The sequence below is a fragment of the Caretta caretta genome, chromosome 17 (assembly GCF_965140235.1).
Source record: "Caretta caretta isolate rCarCar2 chromosome 17, rCarCar1.hap1, whole genome shotgun sequence".
Taxonomy (NCBI): domain Eukaryota; kingdom Metazoa; phylum Chordata; order Testudines; family Cheloniidae; genus Caretta; species Caretta caretta.
The window spans coordinates 14,072,638-14,100,387 of record NC_134222.1 but is presented as its reverse complement, the minus strand read 5'-3'; the positions used below and the strand labels follow the sequence as shown (position 1 = coordinate 14,100,387).

General features: G+C 43.3%; 1 protein-coding gene across 1 annotated transcript in view; it reads left to right on the top strand.

The window, feature by feature from the left end:
• GALNT17 (polypeptide N-acetylgalactosaminyltransferase 17) overlaps window positions 1-27,750 on the top strand; it is a 293,798-nt gene that overhangs the window by 104,187 nt on the left and 161,861 nt on the right. The window contains exons 3-5 of the mRNA XM_048824104.2: window positions 3,468-3,634; window positions 13,884-14,058; window positions 19,355-19,552. Of these exons, the coding sequence (XP_048680061.1) occupies window positions 3,468-3,634; window positions 13,884-14,058; window positions 19,355-19,552 (540 nt within the window). The remainder of the gene's footprint in view (window positions 1-3,467; window positions 3,635-13,883; window positions 14,059-19,354; window positions 19,553-27,750) is intronic.

Below are 27,750 nucleotides of genomic sequence, written 5' to 3'. Positions count from 1 at the left end.
CCTTTTCTTTTTCTTCTTTTTCTTTTCCTTTCCCCATTTAATTAAAGGAAAGCAGGAGAAACCATTACCTAAAGGAGTTAAATAATCACTTGATGTATTTTCAGTGGATATATATATATGTATAAAATGTTTCTGTACGTAGAAATGATTGGCTAGATCTTCATCCCCTCTTAACATACCAGCAGTTCCCATTATGACACTTCAGGACAGATTTTTGAGAGAGCTCAGCACCCAGTGTGCTCCTATCATGCTGAGTGCTTTTTAAAATCTGGCCCATAATAATGAAGCATTATGGTTCCCAGTAGGGGGCTCAGGAATGAAGACTTGTTACTGAACTTTTTCTGAAACTCAGTGGTTTAGTTCTCCTCGGGTTGTTTTGCACAATGGTCCAGGTCAGGTTTCATTTTATCCCAATGGGCTCACTTAGCCCTAGTAGTAAGTGGTCCTGCATAGTTCACAAGGGCAAACTTCATGTCCCAGACTTGGCCCTATGGTGATAGAATCCTCCCAACAGGGTTCATAAGGAAGAAGATAAACCTTATTTAGAGGGTTATAGAAAGGCAGATGAGAGGGGATTAATGACCTGAATGTCCAGAGCTCCCAGCTATTGGGAGGCTCTGAAGGCTTAAGTATTCTTGTTCATGAGAGAGACCCTATTATTAGGTCTGTCAAGCGATTAAAAAATTAATTGCAATTAAAAAAATAATCGCTATTAATCGCACGATTAAAAATAATAGAATACCATTTATTTAAATATTTTTGGATGTTTTCTACATTTTCAAATATATTGATTTCAGTTACAGCACAGAGTACAAAGTGTACTGTGCTCACTTTATATTTATTTTTATTACAAATGTTTGCACTGTAAAAAACAAAAGAAATAAAATTTTTCATTTCACCTCATACAAGTACAGTATTGCAATCCCTTTATCATGAAAGTTGAACTTACCAATGTAGAATTATGTACAAAAAACTGCATTAAAAAGTAAAACAATGTCAAACTTTACCGTCTACAAGTCCACTCAGTCCTACTTCTTGTTCAGCCAGTTGCTCAGAGAAACAAGTTTGTTTACATTTTCAGGAGATAATGCTTCCCACTTCTTGTTTACAGTGTCACTTGAAAGTGAGAACAGGTGTTCACATGGCACTGTTGCAAGATATTTATGTGCCAGATGCGCTAAAGATTTGTATGTCCCTTCATGCTTCAACCACCGTTACAGAGGACATACATCCATGCTGATGATGGGTTCTGCTCGATAATGATCCAAAGCAGTGAGGTCCGACGCAAGTTCATTTTCATTATCTGAGTCAGATGCCACCAGCAGAAGGTTGGTTTTCTGTTTTGGTGGTTCGGATTCTGTAGTTTCTGCATTGGAGTGTTGTTCTTTTAAGACTTCTGAAAGCATGCTCCTCACCTCATCCCTCTCAGATTTTGGAAGGCACTTCAGATTCTTAAACCTTGGGTCGAATGCTGTAGCTATCTTTAGAAATCTCACATTGGTACCTTATTTGTATTTTGTCAAATCTGCTGTGAAAGTGTTCCTAAAATGAACATGCTCTGGGTCATCATCCGAGACTGCTAGAACATGAAATATATATGTCAGAATGTGGGTAAAACAGAATAGGAGACATACAATTCTCTCCCAAGGAGTTCAGTCACAAATGTAATTAATGCATTATTTTTTTAATGAGCATCATCAGCATGTCCTCTGGAATGGTGGCCAAAGCATGAAGAGGCATAGGAATCTTTATCACATCTGGCACATAAATACCTTGCGATGCCAGCTACAACAGTGCTATGCGAACACCTGTTCTCACTTTCAGGTTACAATGTAAATAAGAAGTGGGCAGCATTATTCCATAAATGTAAACTAACTTGTTTCTCTTCACGATTGGCTGAATGAGAAGTAGGACTGATTGGACTTGTAGGCGCTGAAGTTTTACATTCTGTTGTTTTTGAGTGCAGATATGTAACAAAAAAAAATCTACATTTGTAAATTGCACTTTCAAGATAAAGAGATTGCACTACAGTACTTCTATGAGGTGAAGTGAAAAATACTATTTCTTTTGTTTATCATTTTTAGAGTAAAAATATTTGTAATAAAGATAATATAAAGTGAGCACTGTACACTTTCTATTATCTGTTGTAATTGAAATCAATATATTTGAAAATGTAGAAAAAAATCCAAAAATAGTTAATAAATTTCAATTGGTATTCTATTGTTCAACAGTGCGATTAAAATTGCGATTAATAGCAATTAATTTTTGTAAACTGATTAATTTTTTAGTTAATCACATGAGTTAACTGCGATTAATCGACAGCCCTACTTATTATATATCTCCTTGGTAATCTGTAATGCTCTTGTATATGGTCACCTGTTTGCATTATGTGATGAATGTATTAAGATTGGATAGGATCAAAAGCAGCATTAATTTAATATCTGCTGTCTCTCATGCAGACGCTATCTCCTGCCCTTGCGGGGAACAGATTTAATTATCTTAAAGATCTCGTCCACTTCTAACTACTTTAATCCTGTTCATCATGCTCCTATTCACAAACTCAGAGTGTAGCTGTTCATGTAACATAAACGTGCAGGTTGTCACTAAAGAAGTTGGCTGCAGAGTGAAAACCTCCTAGCTCCAGCACAGAGAAAAGTAGCTAAATAAATGTCCAGCCATAAAAGTAAAGCTCATTTTGAGCAATTAATGCTGAAACACTGCAAGGTACTTATGGAACTGCATAAAAACTCACGTACAGATGTGAAGTGCAAAGACACCAGTTCAAGTTGACATTCGAGTAGAATGTTCCAATGGAAGAGAAAATGCATAAGAAAGCCAGCAAAGAGCATTGCAAACATTTGCTAAAGCTGTTTGACCATAGGTCACTAAATTCATTTCCTTCTGGCAAGTCCCAAAAACCAAACAGAAAGAAACACAGTAGTGCAGCTTAAGAAAAAGGCAAATTTCTGAGCATCCATTCATCTTAAAACTAAATCAGAATGGAGACTTCACTTTGAATTATAAAATCAGAGGCTTTTGCCATGTTGAAAGAACATTTGAAAAATAAATATACAAAAAAAGAAGTCTGTGTCTCTGTAATTCTGTCTCTGTCTCTCTCATCCCCGGTTTACCCAACTGTAGTTAACTGTAACACTTAGTTAGCCATATTCCCTGAGGTTCCTTAAGGGGAAATTTTCCCCAGCTAGCTATATTTGGAGACAGGAGACTAGACTAGATGGACCACGGGTCTGAGCAAGTGTGGAAATTTCTATGTTCCCAAAGCACAAGGGCCCATGCCTGTAATGTAGAGCATAGCTGGTACATGGGGTCTGCAAGAATATGCAACTTTACACAATTGTAAAGCTTGATAAATTGCCCTTTAGAATATTTTGCTTGTGTGCTCAGCTTCTAACACTGCAGCGGTCCAGCATGCATCCTGTTAACCCACTTTCCTTTTCGTGCTACAGGTGCAAAGAGCTGAAATATGCGAAAGATCTGCCCCAGATTTCCATTATTTTCATCTTTGTGAATGAAGCGTTGTCAGTGATCCTGAGGTCCGTGCACAGTGCTGTTAATCACACGCCAGCCCACCTCCTGAAAGAGATTATACTTGTGGACGACAACAGCGATGAAGGTAAGGCTGGCTGAGCTCTTAACGAAACATGGAGCACTTGATCCCCAAAAGGTCCAGTAGGACGTTTGTTTCCAAAACCACATAAAGAGGTTCAACATGATAAGAGGACAGTGGCTTCATGATATGAAGAGCCGCATGCATTGGAAGATCAGGTGCTGTTCAGCATACAATTCTTCCCACCCCTCGGTCAGCATCCATTCCATCAGCTGCAGTGGTATAAGTGGAACCAAAATCAAACCTCAAATTAGACTTCTAAATAAATTTGCAAGCAATCCGTATTTCAGGAGAATAAAAGGAACTATCTCAGTGGGTTGGAAGGATGCCAGAGAGCATTAATTAATTATTGTTATTACTGTAGACACTGTCAAACGCATAGTAAGAGGCAGTCCCTGCCCCCAAAAGCTTTAACTCAGATGCTCAAAAGTATATGGTAGCCTAACACCCATTGATTTCAATACCTTTGAGGATCTGAGCCTTACAATCTAAATGTGATAGGATGGCCTCATTCATTGAACACCACACTAGAACTTAGGAGGTGGGGGTTCTATTCCTGGCTCTGCACTGACCTAGTGAGTGACCTTGGGAAAGCCATGTCCTCTCCCTGTGCCTCAGTTTTCCCATTAGTGAATTGGGGATGACGATACCGGCCTCCATTTGTAAAGTGCTTGGGGACTTATGGATGAAAAGCACTGCATAAAAGCTAGGTGATACATTACAACTGGAAGTGAAGAACTGGGGGAATGATAGCTGATTTTCCATTCCAAAGAAGGCTGAGAGGTTGCATTTAAGATGTGACAAGATAAAACTGGAATAAAGTAAGCATCTCAAGCCTGTGAAAATAGGAACGACAGTAATAAGCACCACAGAAAACTGATGAATTGCTCAGGGGAAGGCGGAACTGTGGTCAGAGCCTCAGCGGATGGAAATCAACATAGCTTCATTAAAGTCAGCAAAAATAATTGATGATTTACACAAGCTGGGCATTTCTCTCCTCATCTGGCCAGTAAAGAAAGGTGACGGTGATTTGTGTTTGCAGTCTTTGCTATATCCTCTGTTTTACAGGGGAAAAAAATCTTTGAAAATATCAAAATGAAATCCTGCACATACCCCACAAAGTTACACTGCATTGACTTGATAGAGAGTGAAGTATGGCTTAAAGGAGAACCCATGTGTATTAATTATTTATCTTCCATAGTCCCTGCCTTGTGCAAAGAAATATGCAACTAAACAGTCTCTGTCAGCTACTCAGTATGCCGCACTGAAGCTAATATTGTAACAAATGCTATTGATAAGCTCTGGAGACACTTATGAAAGGAGTAGGACAATGAAATGAATCCTTTTAAAAAACGTCGCTCCTTGAATAGCAGAAACTGCAGCTGGCCATGAGCATACAAAATTAAATAACTCTCATTCTTTATCCGCTGCTAAGATTAAAAGGCACCGTCTTGACTAGCGTCTGCTCTGAGGAAGACTGGGCTAACTCAAGCAGTGATTTCTGTGGGCAGGTCAGAGGGTGGATAGAAACCTGAGCAATATTCAATATGTGTGTGGGGGGTGGAAGGAGGCACAAACTGAGTTTGGTTAACTTTAGTGCCCCGAAGAGCTTTGGAAAATGTTGGCTTGTTTCAGTGCTGCTTTGTCAAAGCACTCCGACTTACATCAGAGCCCCTTGCAGCATCCCTCAGCCAGAGTCACAACCGTAAGCCAGATAACCTTGACTCTGTCCTCCTGTGAGATGCCAAAATAATAGTAAATTATACAAAGCAATGTACATACCAGAGCTCCACAAACCATGCTGCTGATATATACCCAAGAAGCCTCAGTGACAGAAAATAGTTCCTCATAGTAAGAACAACATCTTAGGGTTCACTCTTCTAATATTACAAGCAAATGGATATTATAAAATGAGTAAGGTTCTGACAGGGAAATTATTCCACATTGTAAACTACAGGTTATAGTAAATAATGATTAATTCTCCAGGAATCCTAGGAGTAAACAAAGGTCAGAGTTAAAGTTTTCAGAGTTAAAGTTTTCAGGATATGCCTTTGTGGTTGAGTATGGCTGCTTTATTGTTGATGCTTATGAATGGGCAGACTGTATTTCTGAGGGGCTGCGTGAGAAGACGACTTGTAGGTGTGCGGCTTTAATCACTGACCTAGAGATCTTGGATGCCAAACTTCCGATACCTGAAAGGAACCTGATTTTCACAGGGCAGATGCTCTGAACTTTCTGAAAATCAGGACCCTTTCAGGTATATCCAGTTGGGCACCCAAAAACTGAGGAACCTAAAATCACTAGTGGCCTTTGAAAAGTTAGTGTTCTACTTCCTGGTTTTCAGATTTTGGAGTTGCGTGTGTCTGTGTGTCTGTATAAAATACAAAAAAACCTGCGTAACTACATTAAGATGGAGTTGAGGTTGAAAGTATATCTCAGTAATTTAAGAGTAAAAGACATTACAGGGATGTTTTAATTTTCCCAAAATCAACAATAACAACACCAAGGAAACTGAGAATTAAGATTACATTTAAAAGAAATCTCAACATATGCAAAGGTAAGAAACACACAGTTCAGGCACTCAAGCATCCTTAACTTTGCCTTATAGGTACACCATCCAATGGTGTACCTAAAAACTTATTTTTAAAGACACATTAGATTTTTCTTCCTCCTGGCATCACTACATGGTGATATATACAATAAACATGGCAAACATAGATTTACACAAATATATTACAGAGATATATTAAATGTAACAATTCTTAATGGGTATACCTGAATTGTAAACATAGACAGAAACTCAAATGTACTGCAACAAAATGTTCCTCCCCTAAAGGCAAATGCTGAGAGAGTTTCAGTTTTGAAACTTTTTTCCCTTGCAAGTCACACTATACTTCTATGTAAAGACTTGTTTTGTACTTGCCTTTGTTTTTTTTGTTGCACTGGTTTATAATTGCAAAGACGCTACACCGCTTGTGTTTCTGAGTGATAACACATTTCCTAGGTCGCTGAAGGCATACAGAATATGCCCCTTAGACAATATGCTATCTCACAGTCACATACCTTGTTTGAGACTGTTGCTTGAGCATCGCCTGCCTTTCTGCGGTCTCCCTGTAAATGTTTTTAATCTGGAATAACATCTCTTTGAAAAGAAAGCCTCATTTTATAAAAGAAAACTCCAAGATAAAAGGCTACTTAAAATACCTAGGTACATTCAGTGATCCATGTGACTGATTGTAATTTACTTCAGCGTAACAATATTTGCTGTGACTGAATATATCATTATCTTGCTCCGCAGCTCATTTCAGCAACAACAATGCTTCCTATGTGTTCTTTTGGGAGCTGACTGTTTTACGGGTTTGGAAGAAGAGTACATTAAAAAGGGGAAGGTTTTAATAGACTTACATGAAGTTAAGAGCCTTCCAAGTCTTGTTAGGCATCAAAGTTGCCTTAGCCAACACAAATCCCAAGGTACCTCAAATCTTCTAATTGACAAGTTGTTTAATTACAGCTAGTATTATGCTGGCTAGATTGTGGCCAGGTTAGAGTTGTGCAGACCGTACCAATGTACATAGGGGCTTGGCAAACCTTTTAGTTTGGTTTGTATCCCTCTGGGTTTTGCTGTATGTTGGGGTCTATGGAACCCAAGGCTTGATACGTAATGCAGCCTAAGTCACCACATTTTGCACAGTTTAATCCATATGTTATAATTCTCTCGCTGGCAGCTGCTTCCCTTCCCTTAGCTTCACCTAAAAGGTATACAACTAAATATGAAAACTCACAGAGTTTTGCCCATTTCCAAGTCTTGTTACAAAAGCTCCCCCCTAACTCTAGTTCAGTGATAGGCCAACCTAATCAGTTAGATGACCCTTCTCATCCACTGTCTACTGTTCTTCTGTGCTTCTTGCACATTACTTTGGCTGAAAATCAAACCAATATTCTCAAAGCCAAAATCTTAGTTCTAGCCAGAAGTAACCTTCTCAAATGCCTATATAGCTGGCCAAGCCTTCTGTATTATCAATTCCAATTGATAGTATAACTGATACCAGTTGGAAGGTAACAGCTGGAGACCACGTGGTTGCCAAAAGCTTTGGTGGCACAATAAAATTGCCAATGACAAACATAACCTGAATATCCAGCCAGACAAGTTTTTTAACAGAGCAGCAGATATATTGGTTTCTAGGGCTTCTAGCTCCTGGGACTCATCTTCCACTAGAGATTAATTGAGTCAGATAGGAATCAAGAGATCATTGAAATGGAGTCTACTGGCATGTTTACCAGGAGCGTCCGTCTCAGTTGGAAGTTGCTCATGGAATGTCAAATACCAAAAATTCACCTCCTCTTGTACTAATATTTATTATCTCCAACTTGAACATGATTTAAAAAACATGTGGATGTGAGCTGAAAGAGAATCCATCCAGCCCTCTTCAAAGGGAAGAGCAGAATGGACACCAATGTGGAGAATAGGGTTATAATTAAGAGAGAATGTCTCAAACTACCCATCTGTAAGGCATGTAAGGTCCATGTACTCAAATACCATGGTGGGGAGCAAGATAGTTAGATAGCCCAGTAATTAGAAAAATGGATCTGGAACCAGGAAGCCTCAGTTCCAGCCCCAGCTCTGCTCCTGGCTCACTTTGTAACTTTGGGCAAGTCGTTTTGCTTCTGTGATCCTCAGTTTACAAACGGAAATGGTGAAATGGAGATAATGCTAAAGTGTCTCGTAGAGATGCTGTGAGACTTAGTGTTTTTGTGAAGCTCGTTTAAATCTTCTGGTCATCAGTGGTGTTATGGAAGAGCAAAATGTTATAACGAAGTGCACAAAAGAACTGATCAGAACTGCAGTCAGTTCTCTGAACTGTATGCCATTTTCTCCCCTACTCTAATTAGCAGGAAGCCTTGAAAATAGTGAAGCCCAGGGCAGGGTAACCAATTTATGTGAATGCCAACTTCATAGGGGAGGCTCTCCCCCACCCCTTTTTTGAAATCATCTAATTTCTGGCATGCTATTTCTGAACCTCCCAACCTTGTTACATAATGTGAGCTCTGGGCTACGCTATAAAAATGCAATATTTTGGGATAAAGCAGCCAGTATTTGGGATAATTTATAAGACAGAGAATAAATTTCCTGCTACTGACCTAAATGCAATAGCCCTCTGGATTCAGAGCCTAAAGCTACATGTTCTGACGATGCCATGTTGGCAGGCATTGAGTTATTTTCCTGTTATGCTAATGTCAGTCACTAAACACAACAAATGCAAGATAAAATTAGGAATAATTTACCATGATTTAGTTAAGATTAGATGTGAGAGTGACTTCTGATTTACAATCCAGCAGAGTTCATCTAGAGGGAATGGTACAAAATCAACCTCTGCAGAAACTGAGCAGTGCGGGCTTCACATATCCCAAGTGAGTGGTAGGCTGCAGTTGATTGCCAATGGGATGGACATACCTGTGTATTTAAAAGCACCTAAGGGACCCGAAATCTCAGATTACTACCAGCCCCCACTCATCTATTTGGAGGAATGGAAATCTGGATCACTGGGTGAAATTGTGGCTCCAGTGAAGGCCATAAGAGTTTTGCCGTTGATGTCAGTGGAGCTAGGTTTTCACTCCTTACACTTGCACCTAAGTTTTACAGGTAGGACCTGTCTTTCTAATGAGACAGCCTCAGTTCTGGATGGGCTGAGAGTCGAAATCCAAAGTCCAACCCCCACCTGAGTTTTCTTCCTGGGGTCCCATCTCAATATTGACCATCAGTGTTAGCTGAAATACAGTTACTATTTATCTACCAAACGAACCGTGCACAGATAAAATAGAGAAAGAATGTAGCATTGCACACAGGTCTGTTCTTGCAGTTTTGCCAATCCAAGTCATTTGTATAATCATTTTAGGTGATTATCTGTACCAAACCAGAACTCTAAGCCACTTGAGGTTCACCCATCACTAAGAATATGTCTACTTTGCAGCTGGGGATGTGAATGGCAGCTCAAATATGTGTACCTGCTCTAGCTGGACTCTAGTGAGCTTGCTAAAAATACAGTAACTCCCCACTTAACGTCCTCTTGCTTAACGTTGTTTCGATCTTACATCCCTGCTCCGTTACAGAACATGCTCATTTAAAGTTGTGCAATGCTCTGCTATAATGTCATTTGGCCACCTGCTTTGTGCACGGTTGCCAGCCCACCGATCCGCTCCCCTACGCCTGTCCCCAGCACCTCCCGCCTGCTGGCAGACCCTGCAGATCAGCGCCTTCTCCCTGTTCCCCTCAACTCCTGCCCGCGGCAATCAGCTGGTTTGTGGTATTCAGGAGGGAGGGGGGAGGAGTGAGGACGCAGCGCGCAGGCTCCCCCTCCCTCCCCAGCCTCCTGAATGCCGCAAGCCAGCTGATTGCAGCAGGCAGGAGGCGAGGGGAGCAGGAGAAAGGCACTGATCCGCAGGGTCTGCCAGTGGGTGGGAGGCGCTGCGGGGAGGTGTAGGGGATCAGCGCCTTCTATTTAATACCTGTATTAAATTGCTTGTTTAAAATTGGGGAAAGTGGATTCGCTTAACATCGTGTCGCTTAAAGTCGCATTTTTCAGGAACAGAACTACCACGTTAAGCGAGGAGTTCCTGTAGAAGCGAGGGCGTGGTGACCTGGGCTTCAGCACAGGCTGTACGAGCAAGTAGATGCTGTGCTATAGCCTGTACGGCAACATCCTCACTTCTATTTTTAGCAAGCTTGCTAGCATACAGCTCGTGCTGGGATGTCTGCATGAGCTGTCATTCACCCCTGGCTGCAGTATAGATGTATCCCAAATTACATATTAACACTCCTTCTCCCTCTGTCACTCTTGGGTACATTAAACTTTCGGCTTCCTCATCTAACTCCCATTAGCGTTTTCCCCACTTGCCTTCCTTCCTTCCTTCAGCAGAGAAACTTAAACTCTAGTTGTGAAAGTCTTGTCATTGTTTAATGCAGAGGTGCTGGAACTAAGGGTGCTGGGGGTGCTACCGCACCCCTGGGCTTGAAGTAGTTTCCATTATATCCCTGGTTTATAGTTTCGTTCAGTGGCTCTCAGATCCCACACTATAAAAATTGTTCCAGCACCCATGGTTTAATGTGGCCTATAAATCCATGATAATGCAACATTAATGGCTTACCTTCTGACAAAAACACTTCAGAAACTGATGCTATACATGTGGGGTTATGTCTGTCAAAAAATTTTGTGTCTCTGTCGCCTTGAAGCCTCTCACAGAGGGGATGTCACCTCCATAAAATATTGGTTTCCTATGAGTGGCTCAGCATGAAACTGAAGTTGCCACAATAATATATGTATGTGATGCAGAAGCTTAGGGTTGCAAGTTTCCTCCCCTCCCCCTTCTTCCCTATTTCAGCATAAGAGACAGAGACTCTACCTGAGGGAAACAAATATGTGAGGAGGAACAATGCCAGAAAGATAGTCTCACAAAAGCACTATTTTTAAGTGCTTGGAAGAATGCACGAGGAGAGGGAATAGCTGATCCCATTTCCTTTGACTTCTCTGGCTAAGCATAATAGATGGGGTTTACTGTTTACTCCTCTGTTTTCCATTGCTGTGTTTTCTTAAAGTAGCAACTTACTTTCCACTCATATCTCAGCAACTATTCTGACCTTGTGTATTGCATTAACAGTGATTCTTCTGAAAGGTGGGGGGCAGGAATAGGTCAATAAGCCTCGCATAGGAATTCCTAGCCATGCCATAAGATAATATCATGGAGCCCTTGAGTTCTACAGAAATGAGGGTCATTCTCCAGCAATTTGTTTTAACAATATGATGCCTGCAGTCTGTCTCGGTACATAATAAAACTTAGCTCTGATATCACACTTTTCATCAGTAGATCTCAAAGTGCTTTATAAAGGATGCAAGTATCATCATGTTACAGATTGGGAAACTGAGGCACAGAGAGGTGACGTGACTTGCTCAAGGATACAAAGCAGAGCTAGGAACAGAACCTGGATATCCTGAGTCCCAGTCAGTCCTCTATCCACTACATCACCCAGCCTCCCTTACCTGGCATGTTTCGGTTGCAGTCAGAATTGTAAACTAATTTTGTTCAATTCCCAGCACAATAGAGGCCTGTTTGTGATTGGCGCAATATCAAAGATTGTATCCAGTATTGTGCATTTTATTTTAACTATTCTGCATTAGTTTATTTTGTGGACAAATCAGATATACTACCCCATGTAAGGTTTCATGGGAAAGGGCAGAATTTCTGATACAGTCCTGCATCCTTAAAATTCCTCTTATTCTGCAAAAAGGTAGAGCATTTTTAAAAAAACAGAGAATTCAGTAGTATTCAATGGAATATACCTTGCAAATCAGGGGTTTAGGCCCCTAGCCTGAGTGTTTTGCATGTTGTTAACTCAAAACCAAACCTTATTTTGAGAATCAAAAACACTTGCTACAATTTCTCCTTTTTTTGCAGGTAGGTTGTATCCGGGGCTAGAAGCAGGACTGCCGAGTGTTTCTAATTTAGTTGGAAGCAGGAAGTAGTGGAAATCTCCCAGGAGAGTCTAGTCTCATGAGACTTCCAGTCCAGCGCTACAAACTTAGGAGCTTTGGTCCCAGTACGGTGTGGATAAGCACCCAGATTTTGGGGTGCTTTTCCATAATTGAACTGACACTCCAACATTCAATATTTATTTATTTATTTTTGTATGCTTCCATGTGCGTACCCTAGAGATTGCTTTTACATTACATGTCTTTTATACACCACAGGCATCAGAAAGTACTAATAAGTTTGGTACCAGTAGTGACTCTAGAAACTTAGAGCCATTATGTACTCAGCAGTAGAGCGTACGCCGTCTTAAACAACTTAATTAAATGATCAGCAGTTTCCCAGTAAGTAGAAGTACTTAGAGTGCATGATATTTAGGCTCTGCTGAATGAAGCAGAAATCTCTTCATTGCTATAAATAAAAGTGGAAGGATTTCAGGTAGTCGAAGGGCAAAGTCTGTATGCAACCAACACGGATATTGAAATGGCAAGGCTGAGCCACAGGAAAGGGAGAAACGGAGGGGTGCCGTTTGCAGCAATTTAAATGACAGCGGCTGATTAAGCCAGTCGACTGATCTCATTTTGCAATGTTCACAGCAGTCCACTCAAGCCTACAGGAGGCAAAATCACTAACATCAGCCACAGTATTTCTTTGATTCTTTTAACAGTATTGGTGACATTTTATTTTATAATGAAACAGTGTCCCAAGTACAGCAGGGACGTTTACCTGGTCTCTCGCTACTCTGCGGAGCCTTGTCCCTTCGTATTTGCTCTAAGCCTCTCAGTTTTTGCAAAGAGGACAGAGTGATAAAAAACCTGGAAATAGCTGATGAGAAAAAGGTAAAATACATTAAAATTGCATTTAGGAGAGAGGGGAAAGCCAATAAAGATTAAGATTAATTTTCTCCACTGTTGGGAATTACTTGACACAGGAGAGTTTGGATGACTCCTTCATCCTGTTGGCTTGATCTGCACCAAACCAGTCCCAATTGTAGCATAAATCAGTGTAGCCTAGGTACTGTCCTAAGTTATGCAAGCTGGCCACGATCCCAAAGAAAATGCTTCTCACACACCCCTGAAAGCACGTCCTATTCGGTATCAGCATAGGAGCCAGCGATGCTGGCTTTACACCATCTACGTGGTGGCCATACGTCCACATGCCAGCTCGTTAGTGCTGTCTGAATGTCACAAAGGAACTGGTTGGGGGCAAAGAATCTGGTCCCAAATTTACAAACAAGTATTAAAAAAGGAAATTGTGTAAAGGGACTTTCCAAGACGTTAATGGGGGTTAAACAAATGCTCAGAAATTAGGAACAAAGATTCAGAAGTAGGGGTATAATTTCAAAAGTGCCTAAGTCCCCTTTTCAGAAGGCAGCTCGGCACTTAAAAGCTTAAGACTCTTTAGAAAATGGTACTTAAGTGCCTTAGTCACTTTTGAAAATTTTGCCCTAGATGTAACACAATAGCAACATCCTGGTCAAAGACTTGTTTCTTGTCCTTTTAGTCACTCAGCTCAGACTTCTAACAGCTCCCTGAAATTCCCTTTTCCCCAATTAACATTGACTAGGCCTAAATCCTTTTCTACGTATTGCATTTCCTACTAGCCTCTTCCCTAAGGTATCCTGTATCAGTAAGCTCCACCAATGTTCACCAGTGATAAGAGTTGATTAATGCACTAGATTCCCTATGGAAACTGTTGCTCCTTTTGAATTGGCTCTCTGGGTTTTCTCCTCTAGAGGAATTGAAGGCACCTCTGGAAGAGTATGTCAACAAACGATACCCGGGGCTCGTGAAGGTGGTGCGCAACCAGAAAAGAGAAGGCCTGATCCGAGCTCGCATTGAAGGTTGGAAAGCCGCTACTGGCCACATCACTGGATTCTTTGATGCCCACGTGGAATTCACTGCTGGCTGGTCAGTATAATAGTAAAAAAAGATCAGATGTAATGATTTCATGGTGTGGTTAGGTTATAAGGGAATAAATCAGGCATGCTGAAAATGTATAATTTAGCCTGGACGTTCTTGCAAATGTCGCCATTAAATTAGTAAAGCTAGATTCTTCCTTTTACCCCAACGTACCCTGGATTGGGTGAGGCAGTACGCTCTAGGACTGCTAAAGTCCCTGTTTTCTGTACTTATCCTACCTCCACTCACATTTTATTTTGTTCAGATCAGTGCCCCCTCCTTGACCTGAGTGAATTCTGTAAGCTAAAAAGACGAGGCAGCCGGGAATTGAAAAAGAGAATGGTTCCAATGTTATAGGCCTTTCTACTTTCGTCTCTCTGGGGAAGGCTTATGTTTTGTATTGGTTTGATTCTTCTTAAATTGAAAATAAGTTCAAAAGTGCAAGGACAGCAGAAAGTGTTTCAAAGGGACTCTTTCAGAGGGATTGATGCATCCAGAGCACAAAGTATCAGAGGAAATTCTATTACGTTTCTAAGTCTGCACAACAAGAAGGTTCCATGAATGATATTTTGCAACAAAATGTGTTTTTTAAAACACTGTGTGCCATGCTTAGAATATTGGAGGCTGGAAAGGCTAATGCATGTTTCATTGTGTGATATGAAGGGAGGAAAAGAAAAAATCATTTACCAGGAAAATGTTCTATCACCTGCAAATAGAAAACACATTCTGTGTAGAGTTATCGCATTTTTCGTATGAATAAGGACATAGAAGGCTGTTTCTCACACCAGTACCTGTATTCCCATCTAAATACTGCAGTGATTAGGCTGCTAGCTTTTCAAAACTGGATTGTATGCATGTGTACGGGAAAGTATAATTTACTGAACTCACTGTTGAAGCAGCTTTTCTGATCAGTAAGGAATGAGAGTAGCAGATTGCTCCTTTGACTGCATTATGAGCTTGATCTTGGCAGACACTGAACATCCTCAGCTCTCACTGATTGCTTAGATCCTTGACAGAATGAGCCCTGTCTGTTCAGTGGTTCTTGTTTTCACAAAGGGGAGGCTGATCCCAAACCCCAGCTCTGAACACTCTCAGCTGGAGCAGAAGCAGGGTTCCAGATCAGAATTTTGTGGCTTGGGTCCATATGTGGTTTTCCGTGTGCATGTTTCAAGGAAACGCTGTTGGGATAGCAGCACAGCCATGCCTATATTTACTTTTATTTCTTATATTTAGAGACACATTTTCAGAAGTGGGGGTGGGGGAGGAGGAAGCAAAGTGCAGCCAGAAAATTTGCCTGCACCTACTGCCAATATCCACTTGTGGAAGCAAGTCGAGGATCTCAAGGGCAATTTAAGCATTCATATTGGGAAATCTGGTCTCTGTTGGCATGCTTTCAGAATGGGCTTCCTAAATTTCTCCAGCAAAGTGTGCATGCACAGTGTATGTGCAGAAGTGCCACCATTGTGTGCAAAGCAGGTAATTGTACTCCCAAATGAACACTATTGTGCAATTAGCCAATCTGCATATACAGATATTCACTGTACACATTCTGACTTTGTAGGTGGAATGTCAGAAGACGGTATTGAAAAACTAGCCCTTATTCACCACATTGCCTGGTATCATACCTTCTTGGTTAAAATGATGGGGAAATGCTCTTTAAAACACAAAAAGAAAAGGAGTACTTGTGGCACCTTAGAGACTAACAAATTTATTTGAGCATAAGCTTTCGTGAGCTACAGCTCACTTCATCAGATGCATGAAGTGAGCTGTAGCTCACGAAAGCTTATGCTCAAATAAATTTGTTAGTCTCTAAGGTGTCACAAGTCCTCCTTTTCTTTTTGCGAATACAGACTAACATGTCTGCTACTCTGAAACCTGTCTTTAAAACACAACTGAATTCATGTTTATAACACTTTGTAACCACATCAAGCCACTACAAAATGGACTGTCTCTGTTGTCTCTGCATGAAAGGGACATATCCAGCTCTGGAGGGTCTCGTAAAGCCTTTATACCTTAAATTCTTCCTGGTTTGTGAAATTGCTTCTTTGTGTGTACTGTGGTATTCTCCACTGGGTCCATGAATTTTGCACAGGAATATTCAATTGCGTAAGAGAGAGCCTAAACCCTAACACATATGGGTATGTTGCTATTTGAAATCCATATGCAGCAGCTGTCCCCTGTAGCCTAATTGATAATAGTTCCACATAATTGATATGTCCATGCTTCTCCCAGGCAGGAAATCCCATGGAGTGGAAGCTCGGAAACTTCTAAAGCCTTCCTGGTGGCTGATAAAGCTGCATTGCAGACCTTAAAAAGTATCCATTTAATCTCAGGAAAATGAAGAACTTTCCTTTGCCTCTGGTTTTTGTGTTCACTTTCTACTCCGAGTATGTTTATAAGAGGGTGGTTTAATGGATTGAGCACAGCATTGCGAGCCAGGGACTCTCAAATTCAAATATAGGCTCTGTCACTGAGGCCTGGTCTACGCTAAAAAATTAGGTTGAAGGAAGCCGCCTTAAGTCGACCTGATAATGTATGTGTCTACGCTACCGGGTCCTTTACGCCGACCTAAGTTGCTTCTAATGTCGACTTCTGTAATCCACCTCTGCGAGAGGCGTAGTGCTTAATTCGATGTTCATGGGTCGACTGCGAGGTAGTGCAGATGCAGCATTGTGTAATTCGACTTAATTGGCCTCCAAGCGGTGTCCCACAATGCTCATCTGTGACCACTCTGGAGATCATTCTCTACTCTGCTGCACTGCAGCCAGGTACGCAGGAAACAGCCCCTCCTCTACTAAAGTCCTGGGAATTTTTGATTTCCCATTTCCTGTTTGATCAGCACTGGGAGCATGCCAGCTTGAGCACAGCTGATCATGGAGACTACACGCCCCAAATGTGCTCCAGGAGGTGGTGGATCTCGTTGCTTTGTCGGGAGAAGAGTCTGTGTGCAGCAGAGCTCCGATCCAGCAGAAGAAACGCCAACATCTATGCAGAGATCGCTCGTGGAATGGGGGAGAAGGGCTACACGGGGGGGACATAGCAGTGCCGTGTGAAAATAAAATAACTTTGCCAAGCTTACCAGAAGCCAAGGGAGGCGAACAGTCATTCTGGGGCTGAACCCCACACACGCTGGTTCTACAGCAAGCTGCATGCGATTCTCGGTGGTGACCCTAGCAGTACCCCCACAAGCAACATGGACACCTCACAGGTGGTGAGTCTAGGGACAATGAGGAAGACGGTATGGTGCATGAGGAGGAGGAAGAGGAGGAGAATGGGAGACAGGCGAGTGGTGGATCCATTCTCCCTGAGAGCCAGGAAATATTTTTAACCCTGGAGCCCTGTGGGTTGCAGGACATCACGGTGGCCAACCGTGATGCTGGGGAAGGCACCTCTGGTGAGTATACAGTTACAATCAAAGTCCAGTTAAACTTTAGTGGGCGCACGCATTCGGAGGTATTGCACATTTACTGTGAAGAAAAACCGAGGTGCTGTGGTTCTCTGCTTCCAAGAGGCTGCTCCAGCTACGCAAAGGGTGGCCCCCGAAAAAGAGTGTTTATGTGGAGTGGGATAGCCCAGGAATCCTCCATGGATATCTCTAGGAAACTTTCATGGAGGTACTCTGCAATCCTTTGCAGAAGATTTCTGGGCAGGGCAGTCTTATTTCTTCCACCATGGTGACTCATTATTGAAACGGCTTTTCAAAGCCTCGTGGATACGCAGTGCCCTTTGCTGTGCTTTTCTTATTGCCCTGGTGTCTGGCTGCTCAAAAATGGCTGCCATGCGATCTGCCTCAACTGCCCACCCCTGCGGAAAATTTCCCCCCTTTTTTTCCACAGGTATTATGGAGCACACAGCAGGCAGCTATAACCAGGGGGATGTTCTCTTCACAAAGGTCCAACCTTGTTAGTAAACTTCTACAGCGCCCTTCCAAATGACCAAAGGCGCATTCAACCTCCATTCTGCACTTGCTGAGCCTTTAGTTGAACTGTTCCTTACTGCTGTCCAGATGGCAAGAGATTGGCTTCATGAGCCATGGGAGCAAGGGGTAGGCTGGGTCCCCCCAGGATAACTATAGGCATCTCAACATCATCAATGTTCACTTTGTGGTCTGGAAAGAAAGTCCCGGATTGCAGCTTTCTAAACAGACCCAAGTTCCTAAAGATGCGCACGTCATGAATCTTTTCTGACCATCCTACATTGATGTCGGTGAAACGCTCCTGTGATCCACCAGTGCTTGCAACACCATTGAAAAGTATCCCTTTCAGTTTATGTACTCTTTGGCAAGGTGGTCTGGTGCCAAGATGGGGATGCTTGCAGGACATTGCCGTGTTCCACACAGCAACCCTACTTCAGCCCTGGAAATACTGCAGGAGAAGGCACAAGGTGTTTGAGATGCTCACAGCAAGAGTGCACAACTGAGCAGGCTCCATGCTTCTGGGCTTACGGCATACGTGCGGCAGTTTTAAGGCACAAAAACCTCTGGGTTGTTTGCCATTGAGCACAGTGCATCATGCGATGTTGACGCAGTGTTCCCCTTCTCCCCTGTGACAATGTTTTGATCCCATGAGGCATTGCACAAACTTCCCAAAACACACTGTGGCAAGTTGCACTTTGGGATAGCTTCCCACGATGCACTGCTTTGTGCATCAATGCAGGCATTGCTAGTGAGGACACACTCCATCGAGACAATGAGCATGGTGTGGCCATGCACAATCGACTTAATTAATTCTGAGGCTCGAGGTCGAATTAGATAAAGTCAACTTAATTTTGTAGTGTAGACAAACCCTGAACAGCTGTGTGGCCTAGTGCCAGTCACTTAACCTCTGTTGGTTGGATTCTGCTGTCCCTTGCATCTTTGTAACTCCAACAAGTCACTGGAATTATGCCATCTTAAGTGAGAACAGAAATGGGTCCTTCTTCTTTGCCCTGTCCTACAGGGGTGCTGTCCGAGCTAGCAGAAGTAAGGCATTCACTAGGGGTATGTCTACACTGTAGATGGAGGTGTAATTGCTTGGGTTTTGGCATGGGCTGGCTATGCCAGTACAGATGGAGGGTCCCTGGCAGACTTGGATAACGCACACTGAAACCCATGCCACCATGTCTTTACTGCTATTTTTAGCCAGTAGGGTAGATTAAAGTTAGCACAGGTGTGCCAATCTGTCCTGCAATCAAACCTCCGACTGCAGCATACACATAACCTAAGTGTTGCCATCAGGTACGTGGGTTGTTAAAGTGCTCCTGTGTCCATCTGTGTTGTAACAGCAGTTCATGTCCCTTTTCTGTTTCCTTCTTTTTGGCCTTTTAGGGCTGAGCCAGTTCTTTCACGAATCCAAGAAAACCGGAAAAGGGTTATTCTTCCATCCATCGACAATATCAAGCAGGACAACTTTGAGGTGCAGCGTTATGAGAACTCTGCCCATGGATACAGCTGGGAGTTATGGTGCATGTACATTAGCCCTCCCAAAGACTGGTGGGATGCTGGTGACCCTTCACTGCCAATCAGGTATGTTGTGGAGCCAGGACATGTTCAGTAATCAAAGAGAGCCAGTGAAATGGAATGACTTGTAGAATAAGGAAGATGGCCCAGAAGTTGTGGCAACGATGTCATAGACTGAGAGTAGAGTCTGTGTTCATATGTTACTGTGGTGAGGGATTTCACTTTTCCAAGTGGAGGACCATCATATTATTTCACATTGCATTCATACTCAGGGAACCGGTAAGGAATCAGGACTCCGTTGCACTATACAAGCAGAGGTTTTAATTGTAGATTTTAAAATGTCACTTTACTAGAAAATAATTCAGGTTATTATATTTATTGTTAACTTTTTAAATTCACAGGAATGAGCTGATTTTTCTCATATAATGTAATTTGTCGGACAACGTCTAAGCAGCTACAGGACTGTTTTTACCTGCTACAGTATATTGCTCTTTTATAATGTGCTGCTATGGGCTTGGCTGCTGAGGGGGTGTTACCACCAGGCATATTTTGCCTGCTGTTACAAATGTAGGCATGGGAAAACACCTACGTTTTCTCTCAACTCCAAGAACACAATATCTAGGCCTATAATCTATTTTCTTTAAATATGATTTTAAATCCCTGCTGACAACAAAATGATCAGGATATCATCTCACTAAACAGGTATATCCTGGAAAAATCCGTCTCGGGAAAAATGGTGTAATGGAGATAGAGCTAATGGCTGGAAGCTGAAGCCAGAGAAATCTAAATTAGAAATAAGGCAGGTTTTTTTTAACCGTGAGGGTGATTAGCCATTGGAACAAACTACCAGGAGAAACTGTGGATTGTCCGTCTCTTGACTTCAAATCAAGACTTAGAGCCCTTTCTGAAAGTTATGTTTTAGCCAAACACAAGTTATTGGGCACAATACAGGAGTAACTGGGTGAAATTTAATGACTTGTGATACGTGGGGGGTGGGAGGGGTTCAGGTTAGATGATGTAATGTTCCCTTTTGGCCTTCAGCTCTAGGACTCTGTGGTCCTAAGGACATGCTAACAGTGTGGTCACCCCTATAATTTCCTATTCCACAGTAACTTTTCAGTGACCGAAATGTTGGATGTGGAAGCACTAGCAATAGAGAAGGCCACAAATGCGAATTAGATGTTTAGCTCCCATGGACTTACAGTGGAACCTGAGCACCAAACTCCCATACGTACCTTTGAAAGTCTTCCCCAAAGTACTTCCCCAAGAATGCAGTGGGTGGGAATGGAGAACTGTTATTGCTATTGTTCACTTATGTATAGCATTATTGTTACTGATAAATTACTGATCTTTTACTAGTGCCCCAAGGTCCCAATATTGATGTTTCTTCATAGTATACAGAGACAAGCGTGGTCCTTCCTCCTAAGAGTTTACTATATAAATAATATGGGACATAGGAAGAGTGAGTGAAAGGGCAATAACCCGTCTAATCTATGTTAATGTACAAATAGACATTTTATTATTTCCCCCTCCCCTAAGCCTAGCTGTCATTGGTTGATAAATTTCTTATAGGTGTCGAAGGGGATTTGAAGGGTTGGAGCTGAGTACCATGAATAGAGAGCAGCCTGGAAGCACAAAGACATGGGTGAAAGGTGGACAGGAGAAGACTGGCATTGTACACAGCATGGATGAGAAGGGGGGAAATGCAATAAGAGGGAAGAGTGTAGGATTGTCAATTTTATACTCGCACAAAACTGATCACCCTTGCTCCGCTCCTGCCCTCCCTCTTCTCAGAGGCCCCACCCACTCCATCCCCCCTCCCTCTGTCGCTTGCTCTCCCCATCCTCACTCACTCATTTTCACCAGTCTGGCTCAGGGGGTTGGGCTGCAGGATGGAGTGAGGGCTCTGGTTGGGGGTGCACACTCTGGGGTAGGGCTGGGGATAGAGGTTGCTCCAAGCTGGGATCGAGCGTTTGGAAGGTGGGAGGGGGATCAGGGCTGGGTCAGGGCTGCAAGCTCCGGGCAGCACTTACCTCAGGCAGCTGTCGGAAGCAGCCGTATGTCCCCCCTCTGGCTCCTACGTGGAGACGCGGCCAGGTGGCTCTGCACACTGCCCCGTCCGCAGGTGCCACCCCTGCAGCTCCCATTGGCCGCAGTTCCTGGCCAATGGGAGCTGCGAGGCTGGTGCTTGGGGCAAGGGCAGCGCGCAGAGCCCCCTGGCTGCCCCTATGCCTAGAAGCTGGAGGAGAGGACATGCCGCTGCTTCCAGGAGTCACGCGGAGCCACTGTAGGCAGAGAGCCTGCCTTAGCCCTGTTGCGCTGCCCACCAGACTTTTAACAGCCCAGTCAGTGGTGCTCCCCGAAGCCACCAGGGTACCTCTTCGACCGGGTGTTCTGGTCGAAAACCAGACTCCTGGCAACCCTAGAAGAGTGGCTGATTGAGGAAGGGGAGGGCTGTGGAGAGCCGAGGAGTCAGTGGATAGATATGAAAAATGGGGATGATGTGGTCAGAGCAATAGGCAGGGAAACTGTAGGCAAATATGACAGGTTTCAGAGTAGCAGTCATGTTAGTCTGTATTCGCAAAAAGAAAAGGAGTACTAGTGGCACCTTAGAGGCTCACTGTATTTTCCACTGAATGCATCCGATGAAGTGAGCTGTAGCTCATGAAAGCTTATGCTCAAATAAATTGGTTAGTCTCTAAGGTGCCACTAGTCCTCCTTTTCTTTTTGTAGGCAAATAGCAGCTGCATGGAGATTGCATTGGAGTGTGTGTGGGAGGGGTGGCAAAATGGAGAGATTGCAACAGTTGAGATGTGAGTGACAGGGGCTCTGAGTGAAGTGCAGGCAGAGAAATAAGGCCCAATTTTAGATGCAAGTCAGACATAGTCTGAATGTGTGTGCAAGGGAGAAGGCGGAGTCAAAGATAACACGCAGTGTATGGGTCTGAGCAATGGGGAGAATGGTGCTTGTGTCAGTGATGGAGGAATGGAGCGGGTTTTGGAGGAAAGATAAGGAGTCAGGCTGATCTGTTACCTCTCCCTCCCTCACCCATCACCTAGATGAGCTAGAGAGCTGCTGCCTTCCATATGAGTCAGGAGTCAGTCGTTCACCTGCTTTGTCTCACCCTATGGCAGCTGATCCGCAGGGTCCCTGCTAAGTAACTCTTGCGCTTCTTTTAAAATAATGTAAGACCAGAACAGGCCTCCTTTGATCCAATTCTGCATTTTCTTGCCGTTGCTGCTGTTTATGGATATGGTGTGGCTCTCCCACGTACTGTAGGGAGCACAGATACTTCCCTGATGATTAAGAGCTTGTTGTTTAAAAAAAAAAAATTCCACAAGAAAACAAATAACTAGCACAGAAGATCATTCAGTAATGACCTCTTCTGTTAAGATGCGGGAGCCCCGAGTGGGGGCTGTGCCGGGGGGCGGGGGGTTCCCCAACTATAGAACTCACTTCCATAGGAAATCGTTGAGGCCAAGAATGTAACAAGATTAAAAAAGGGTTTGGACGTTTACATGGATATTGAGAATATCCAGAGGTTATAATTCATTCTATGGATGCAATGGCTCTGTGGAGTAGTGGAAGGCGTTGTGCTTTGTGTGCAAGTGTTCATTGCCATCTAATTTGTCTCGGAGCAGATGAATATTCTCCACAGAATTTAGGGGCTTGATGCAGAAATTATTGGGTCAGGTTCTTTGACCTGTGTTATTCAGGAGGTCAGACTAGACTGTTGTCATGGTCCCTTCTGGCCTTAAAATTTATAAATGATAAAAAAAATTGTGGAAGTGATATTAAACCCAATTCTTCAGGATTTAAGACAGTCTCAATTATCCGAGATCAGGATAAGCCCTTATGTGGAGGGCAAATGACCCCATATCTGCCTACTGCAGGGTTCTTACGTCTGCCTCTGGAGCATCTAGTTCTGGTAGCTTTTGGAGACAGGATCCTGGACTCAGTGCATCTCAGGGCTCGTCCACTGTGACAATTCTGATGTTCGTGACTGCCACCTTTGCTATTGTGCAAGAAACTTAGGAGGACTAAACAGAAAAGCAGAGATCTGTGAAGACTGATGGAGATACACTACAGACCCACATGAGCAGTAGCAAGAGGTGCCTACATAATCATTTGTCTTCACTTCATTAGAGAGTCCAGTAACATGGACACTGACCCCTCAAGCTGAGAAGAGTTGAATCACTTGAAAGTAAGAGTCAAAGGCTTAGAGAGAATATGGATTGCAGGGCACAATGCTTTCCAATAGCTATATGGAAAAGGAATGCCAAAACAGAGACAATAGCCTCAGAGTAATGTTAAATAATTTAACAACTTGCTAATTATTAATATGCATTATTAATATGCAAAAGGAGAAGCGTTATGAGGAAGATAAATGTGTAAAATACCGCCTCTTTCCATTATAATGGGTATAATTCTGTATACAGACAGAAATAAACTGCTTCAATTATTATTATTAATAAGATTATTTGCTGTATAGTGCTCTGCACTGTACATTTTATGGCAATGTTTACTTGAAAGGAATGGCTGTGTTTTACTCTGTAATTATGCAGGGAAACATGGGAAAATTTTAAATTACAATATGCAAAACAAAGTTAAAAAGATCTTGCCTATTTCAGATAGTTGACCTTTTAGGATAAAGGAAGGAGAGTGAAGTAAGGAGTTAAGTATTTTTTGTTGTTGTTTTTTTCCTTCAGTTTTGAATTTTTGACATGCTTGGTTTTTAACAGTCCTTGAAGAGCCTGATCAAGACCTATGTGTTAAAAGAGGTGGAAAGGAATGGTCTGACTTGCTCCTGGGTATCTGGTCCTACACAATCTTTATTCTAGACCTACAGAATATGCAGCAGCAGAGGCTGGAGACAATGTGTTCGGAGACAATTTTCTCCCCTGTTTAATTCATAAGAGATAATTATCCAGGCAAAGCAAGATGATAGCAGGCAACTCATCTAAAATATGGCCCAGCCTCAAGATGGCTCCAGGATCCTGCTTTATATCAAGCAAATATGCTCAGGGCTGGATTTAGGGGCAGGAGACCCAGGCAACTTCCTGGGATGCCAGGCTGGGGGGCGACACCGGGCTTGGGGTGTTGTTTTTGTTGTTAGTGACAAACAGGAAAATAGGATGTTTGAAGTAGCATGATTCAGGTATTCCATATGTGGGTTCATTTTTCATTAACCTCCTAGAATGTTCTGGACCTTTGTAGAATCTTGTGGAACCTTCCAGACTTTCTGAGAACTACCTCAAACCTCCTAGAATGTTGTCAGCCCTGCCCTCACGGGTATATAAGGGGTAGAGTGTCGCCGGTCCGTTTAATATGACAGGGATAAATCATGCAGGCAAATCATGGGTCAAAGTCGTGAAATGGGCTACAAATTCAACACAAAATAAGGTATTCAAAAGTTTTACAAATGAAGGGGGGCAGCGCCATTTAGCCTGTGGCCAGCCTGGTGATCAGCTCTCTAAATGTTTGTCTAGTCTAAGCTTTAAGGAGGCAGTTTCTTCTTTAATTTCACTGGTTTCAATGGCTGTCTTTTGTAGCTCATCTTCCAAGCAAGCCATTCAGGATTTTACATCACCTACACCTTTTGAGATTGAATCCTGTCCGTCTGTGAGGAATTCTTTCAGGGCTGAGACAGCTTGGGCTAGGTTTTGCTGTGACCTTGTCGTCTCTTGCTTCATCTGTGTAGGGCAGAGGTGGGCAAACGACAGCCCGCGGGCCACATCCGGCCCACAGGACCATACTGCCCGGCCCTTGAGCTCCTAGCCGGGGAGGCTCACCCCCGGCCCCTCCCCCGCAACCTCAGCTCGCCGTGCGGCCAGCGCTGTGGGTGGCGGGGCTGCGAGCTCCTGCCGGGCAGCATGATGGTGTGGCTGGCTCCGTCTGGGCTGCGCGGCTGCCAGTCCTGCTGCTCTGAGCAGCTTGGTAAGGGGACGGGGAGCAGGGGGATTGGATAAGGAGGTTCCGGGGGGCAGTCAGGGAACAGGGGGCTGTTGGATAGGGCGTGGGAGTCCTGGGGGGGGGTTTGTCAGGGGGTGGGGGTGTAGATAGGGGTCAGTGAAGTCAGGGGACAGGGAACAGGGGCGTTGGATAGACGTGGGAGTCCTGGGCGGCCTGTCAGGGGGCGGGGGTGTGGATAGGGTTCAGGGCAGTCAGGGGACAGGGAACAGGGGGTGGTTGGATAGGGCGGAGGTTTGGGGAGGGCGGTCAGGGGATGGGGAGCAGGGGTGGTTGGATAGGCGTGGAAGTCCCAGGGGGCGTGTCATAGGGTGTGTGGATAGGGGGTGGGGCAGTCAGGGGACAGGGAGCGGGGGGGTTGGATAGGGGGTGGGATCCCGGGGGTGGTGGTTAGGGGCGGGGGGTCCTGGGAGGGGGCATTCAGGGGACAAGGAGCAGGGGGGTTGGATGGGTTGGGGGTTCTGAGGGCGGCAGTCAGGGGGCAGAAAGTGGGAGGGGGTGGGGGCCAGGCTGTTTGGGGAGGCACAGCCTTCCCTACCCGGCCCTCCATACAGTTTCGGAACCCCGCTGTGGCCCTCGGGCCAAAAAGTCCCCCCGTCCCCGTCTCCATCCCCCCCCCTCCCCCCAGCGTAGTGGATTCAGGCTTAGATATTTTATTGCCTCTCATTTTTTCATTTGAATCCTTATTCAATCATTTGATTTTTATCCAGGAGATTAATTTAAATGTTTATGACAGAAACTTATTGCCCATTTGCTAGGAAAGTAATTATTAGAGATGAGGAGTCTTTCAATAGGTGAGGAGTCAAGAAGTCTGGGACTAAGTAGCCATCTTCCTCTTGAGTACCATGTGACCCTAAAGTAGGCTTTTTAAATGACTAGGCAGGATCAGGTGTAATTTTTGGATTCCATGAAACATTTCCTCTTTCATGTTTCTTCCTATAATGTGAAAGAATCTGCTATATAAAGATGTCCTGACACTTAGCACTCTTTTATGCATGCAAACGATTTATGAATAGACCTTCCTTGCCAAGCTAACTGAGCTGCTGTTGACCAATTCTGCCAAAAAGATAAAATCATGATTACAATATAATGGATTACATCTAAATTAGAACTCCCACCATGAGAAGTCAGTAAGTGATACTTGAAACAATCATCTTATGATTAGATCATCACCATTGGGCTCTCTTGATTTGCGTTTCTTGATGGAGTATTTTTTTTAGTTTGCGTGTGTGTGTATACACAAAATATTGTGTCTGTGTGTATCCAGTTTTTTTGTCATTAATGGTTATTGATCAGCATTTACTGGGAGTTCAAAGAAACATAATACTTCAAAGAAAAAGAAAATAACCTAACACCTCCTGTATTGTGCAGGATGCACCAAAAGGTCACTTGGAAATGCTGTGAAATCACTGATTGATTATCTTGTTTAAAAACAGCACATTCCAAAGCTGAAATTTATCTTCTCACAATGCTCAAAGAATTATTAATTTCATAGCTGGCAGAGTTTGATTTCCAGGCCTTTTACAGTACAGTGGTGGGACTCTCAGCCTCCCACAATTGGGATGCTATTTCAAAAGGTACCAGTTTCTCCTCTCTCACTCTTTCAGTTCACTGAAGTCAAACTCAGTGAAACAGAACCATTATATCAGTGACCAATATTGGGAAGATTTATGGCCAGACACGCTCATCATACTCTATGCAAGACAGCCTCATGGTTTGTTAGGATCTGTATATTTGCAGGACATCTCAAACCCTGGGGCTCCAATTCAGAAAAGCAATAAAACACAGGCTTAAATCCTTCCTTATTCAATATAAGAGCACTTCAGCAGATGTGTAAAGTTAAGTGCCCTTCTCAAACAGGGATGCTTGCCTGACTTGAGAGTTGGAGTTGTCATTTTTCTCTGATAGTGGTTGTAGAATATGCTAGCCCCTATGCAGAAGGAAATGTCTTGGAACTCTGCTGTACGGTCTGTGGGTCCATCGACAGTGTTGTGAACATAACATTCCCAAATGGTTATAATGGGATTTCCTGACATTTTCGGTGTACCTTCTACACTCGACTGGACAGATCAATTCTATCTGACATGCAGAAGCACTGCTGCTGAATACCTTTACTTACTTTGCAAAACACCCACTTAATGTCCTTGAGCTCTGAAAGCGCACTTCTAGGGCTGTCTCAAAGATGACAAGCAAAGGGTCCTATTTAAACAGCCTGGTGTACATTATGACAGCTCTGAAACAGCTGGTTGATTAAACTGGATAATGCTATATCATTTTGTTGTTGTTTTACATAG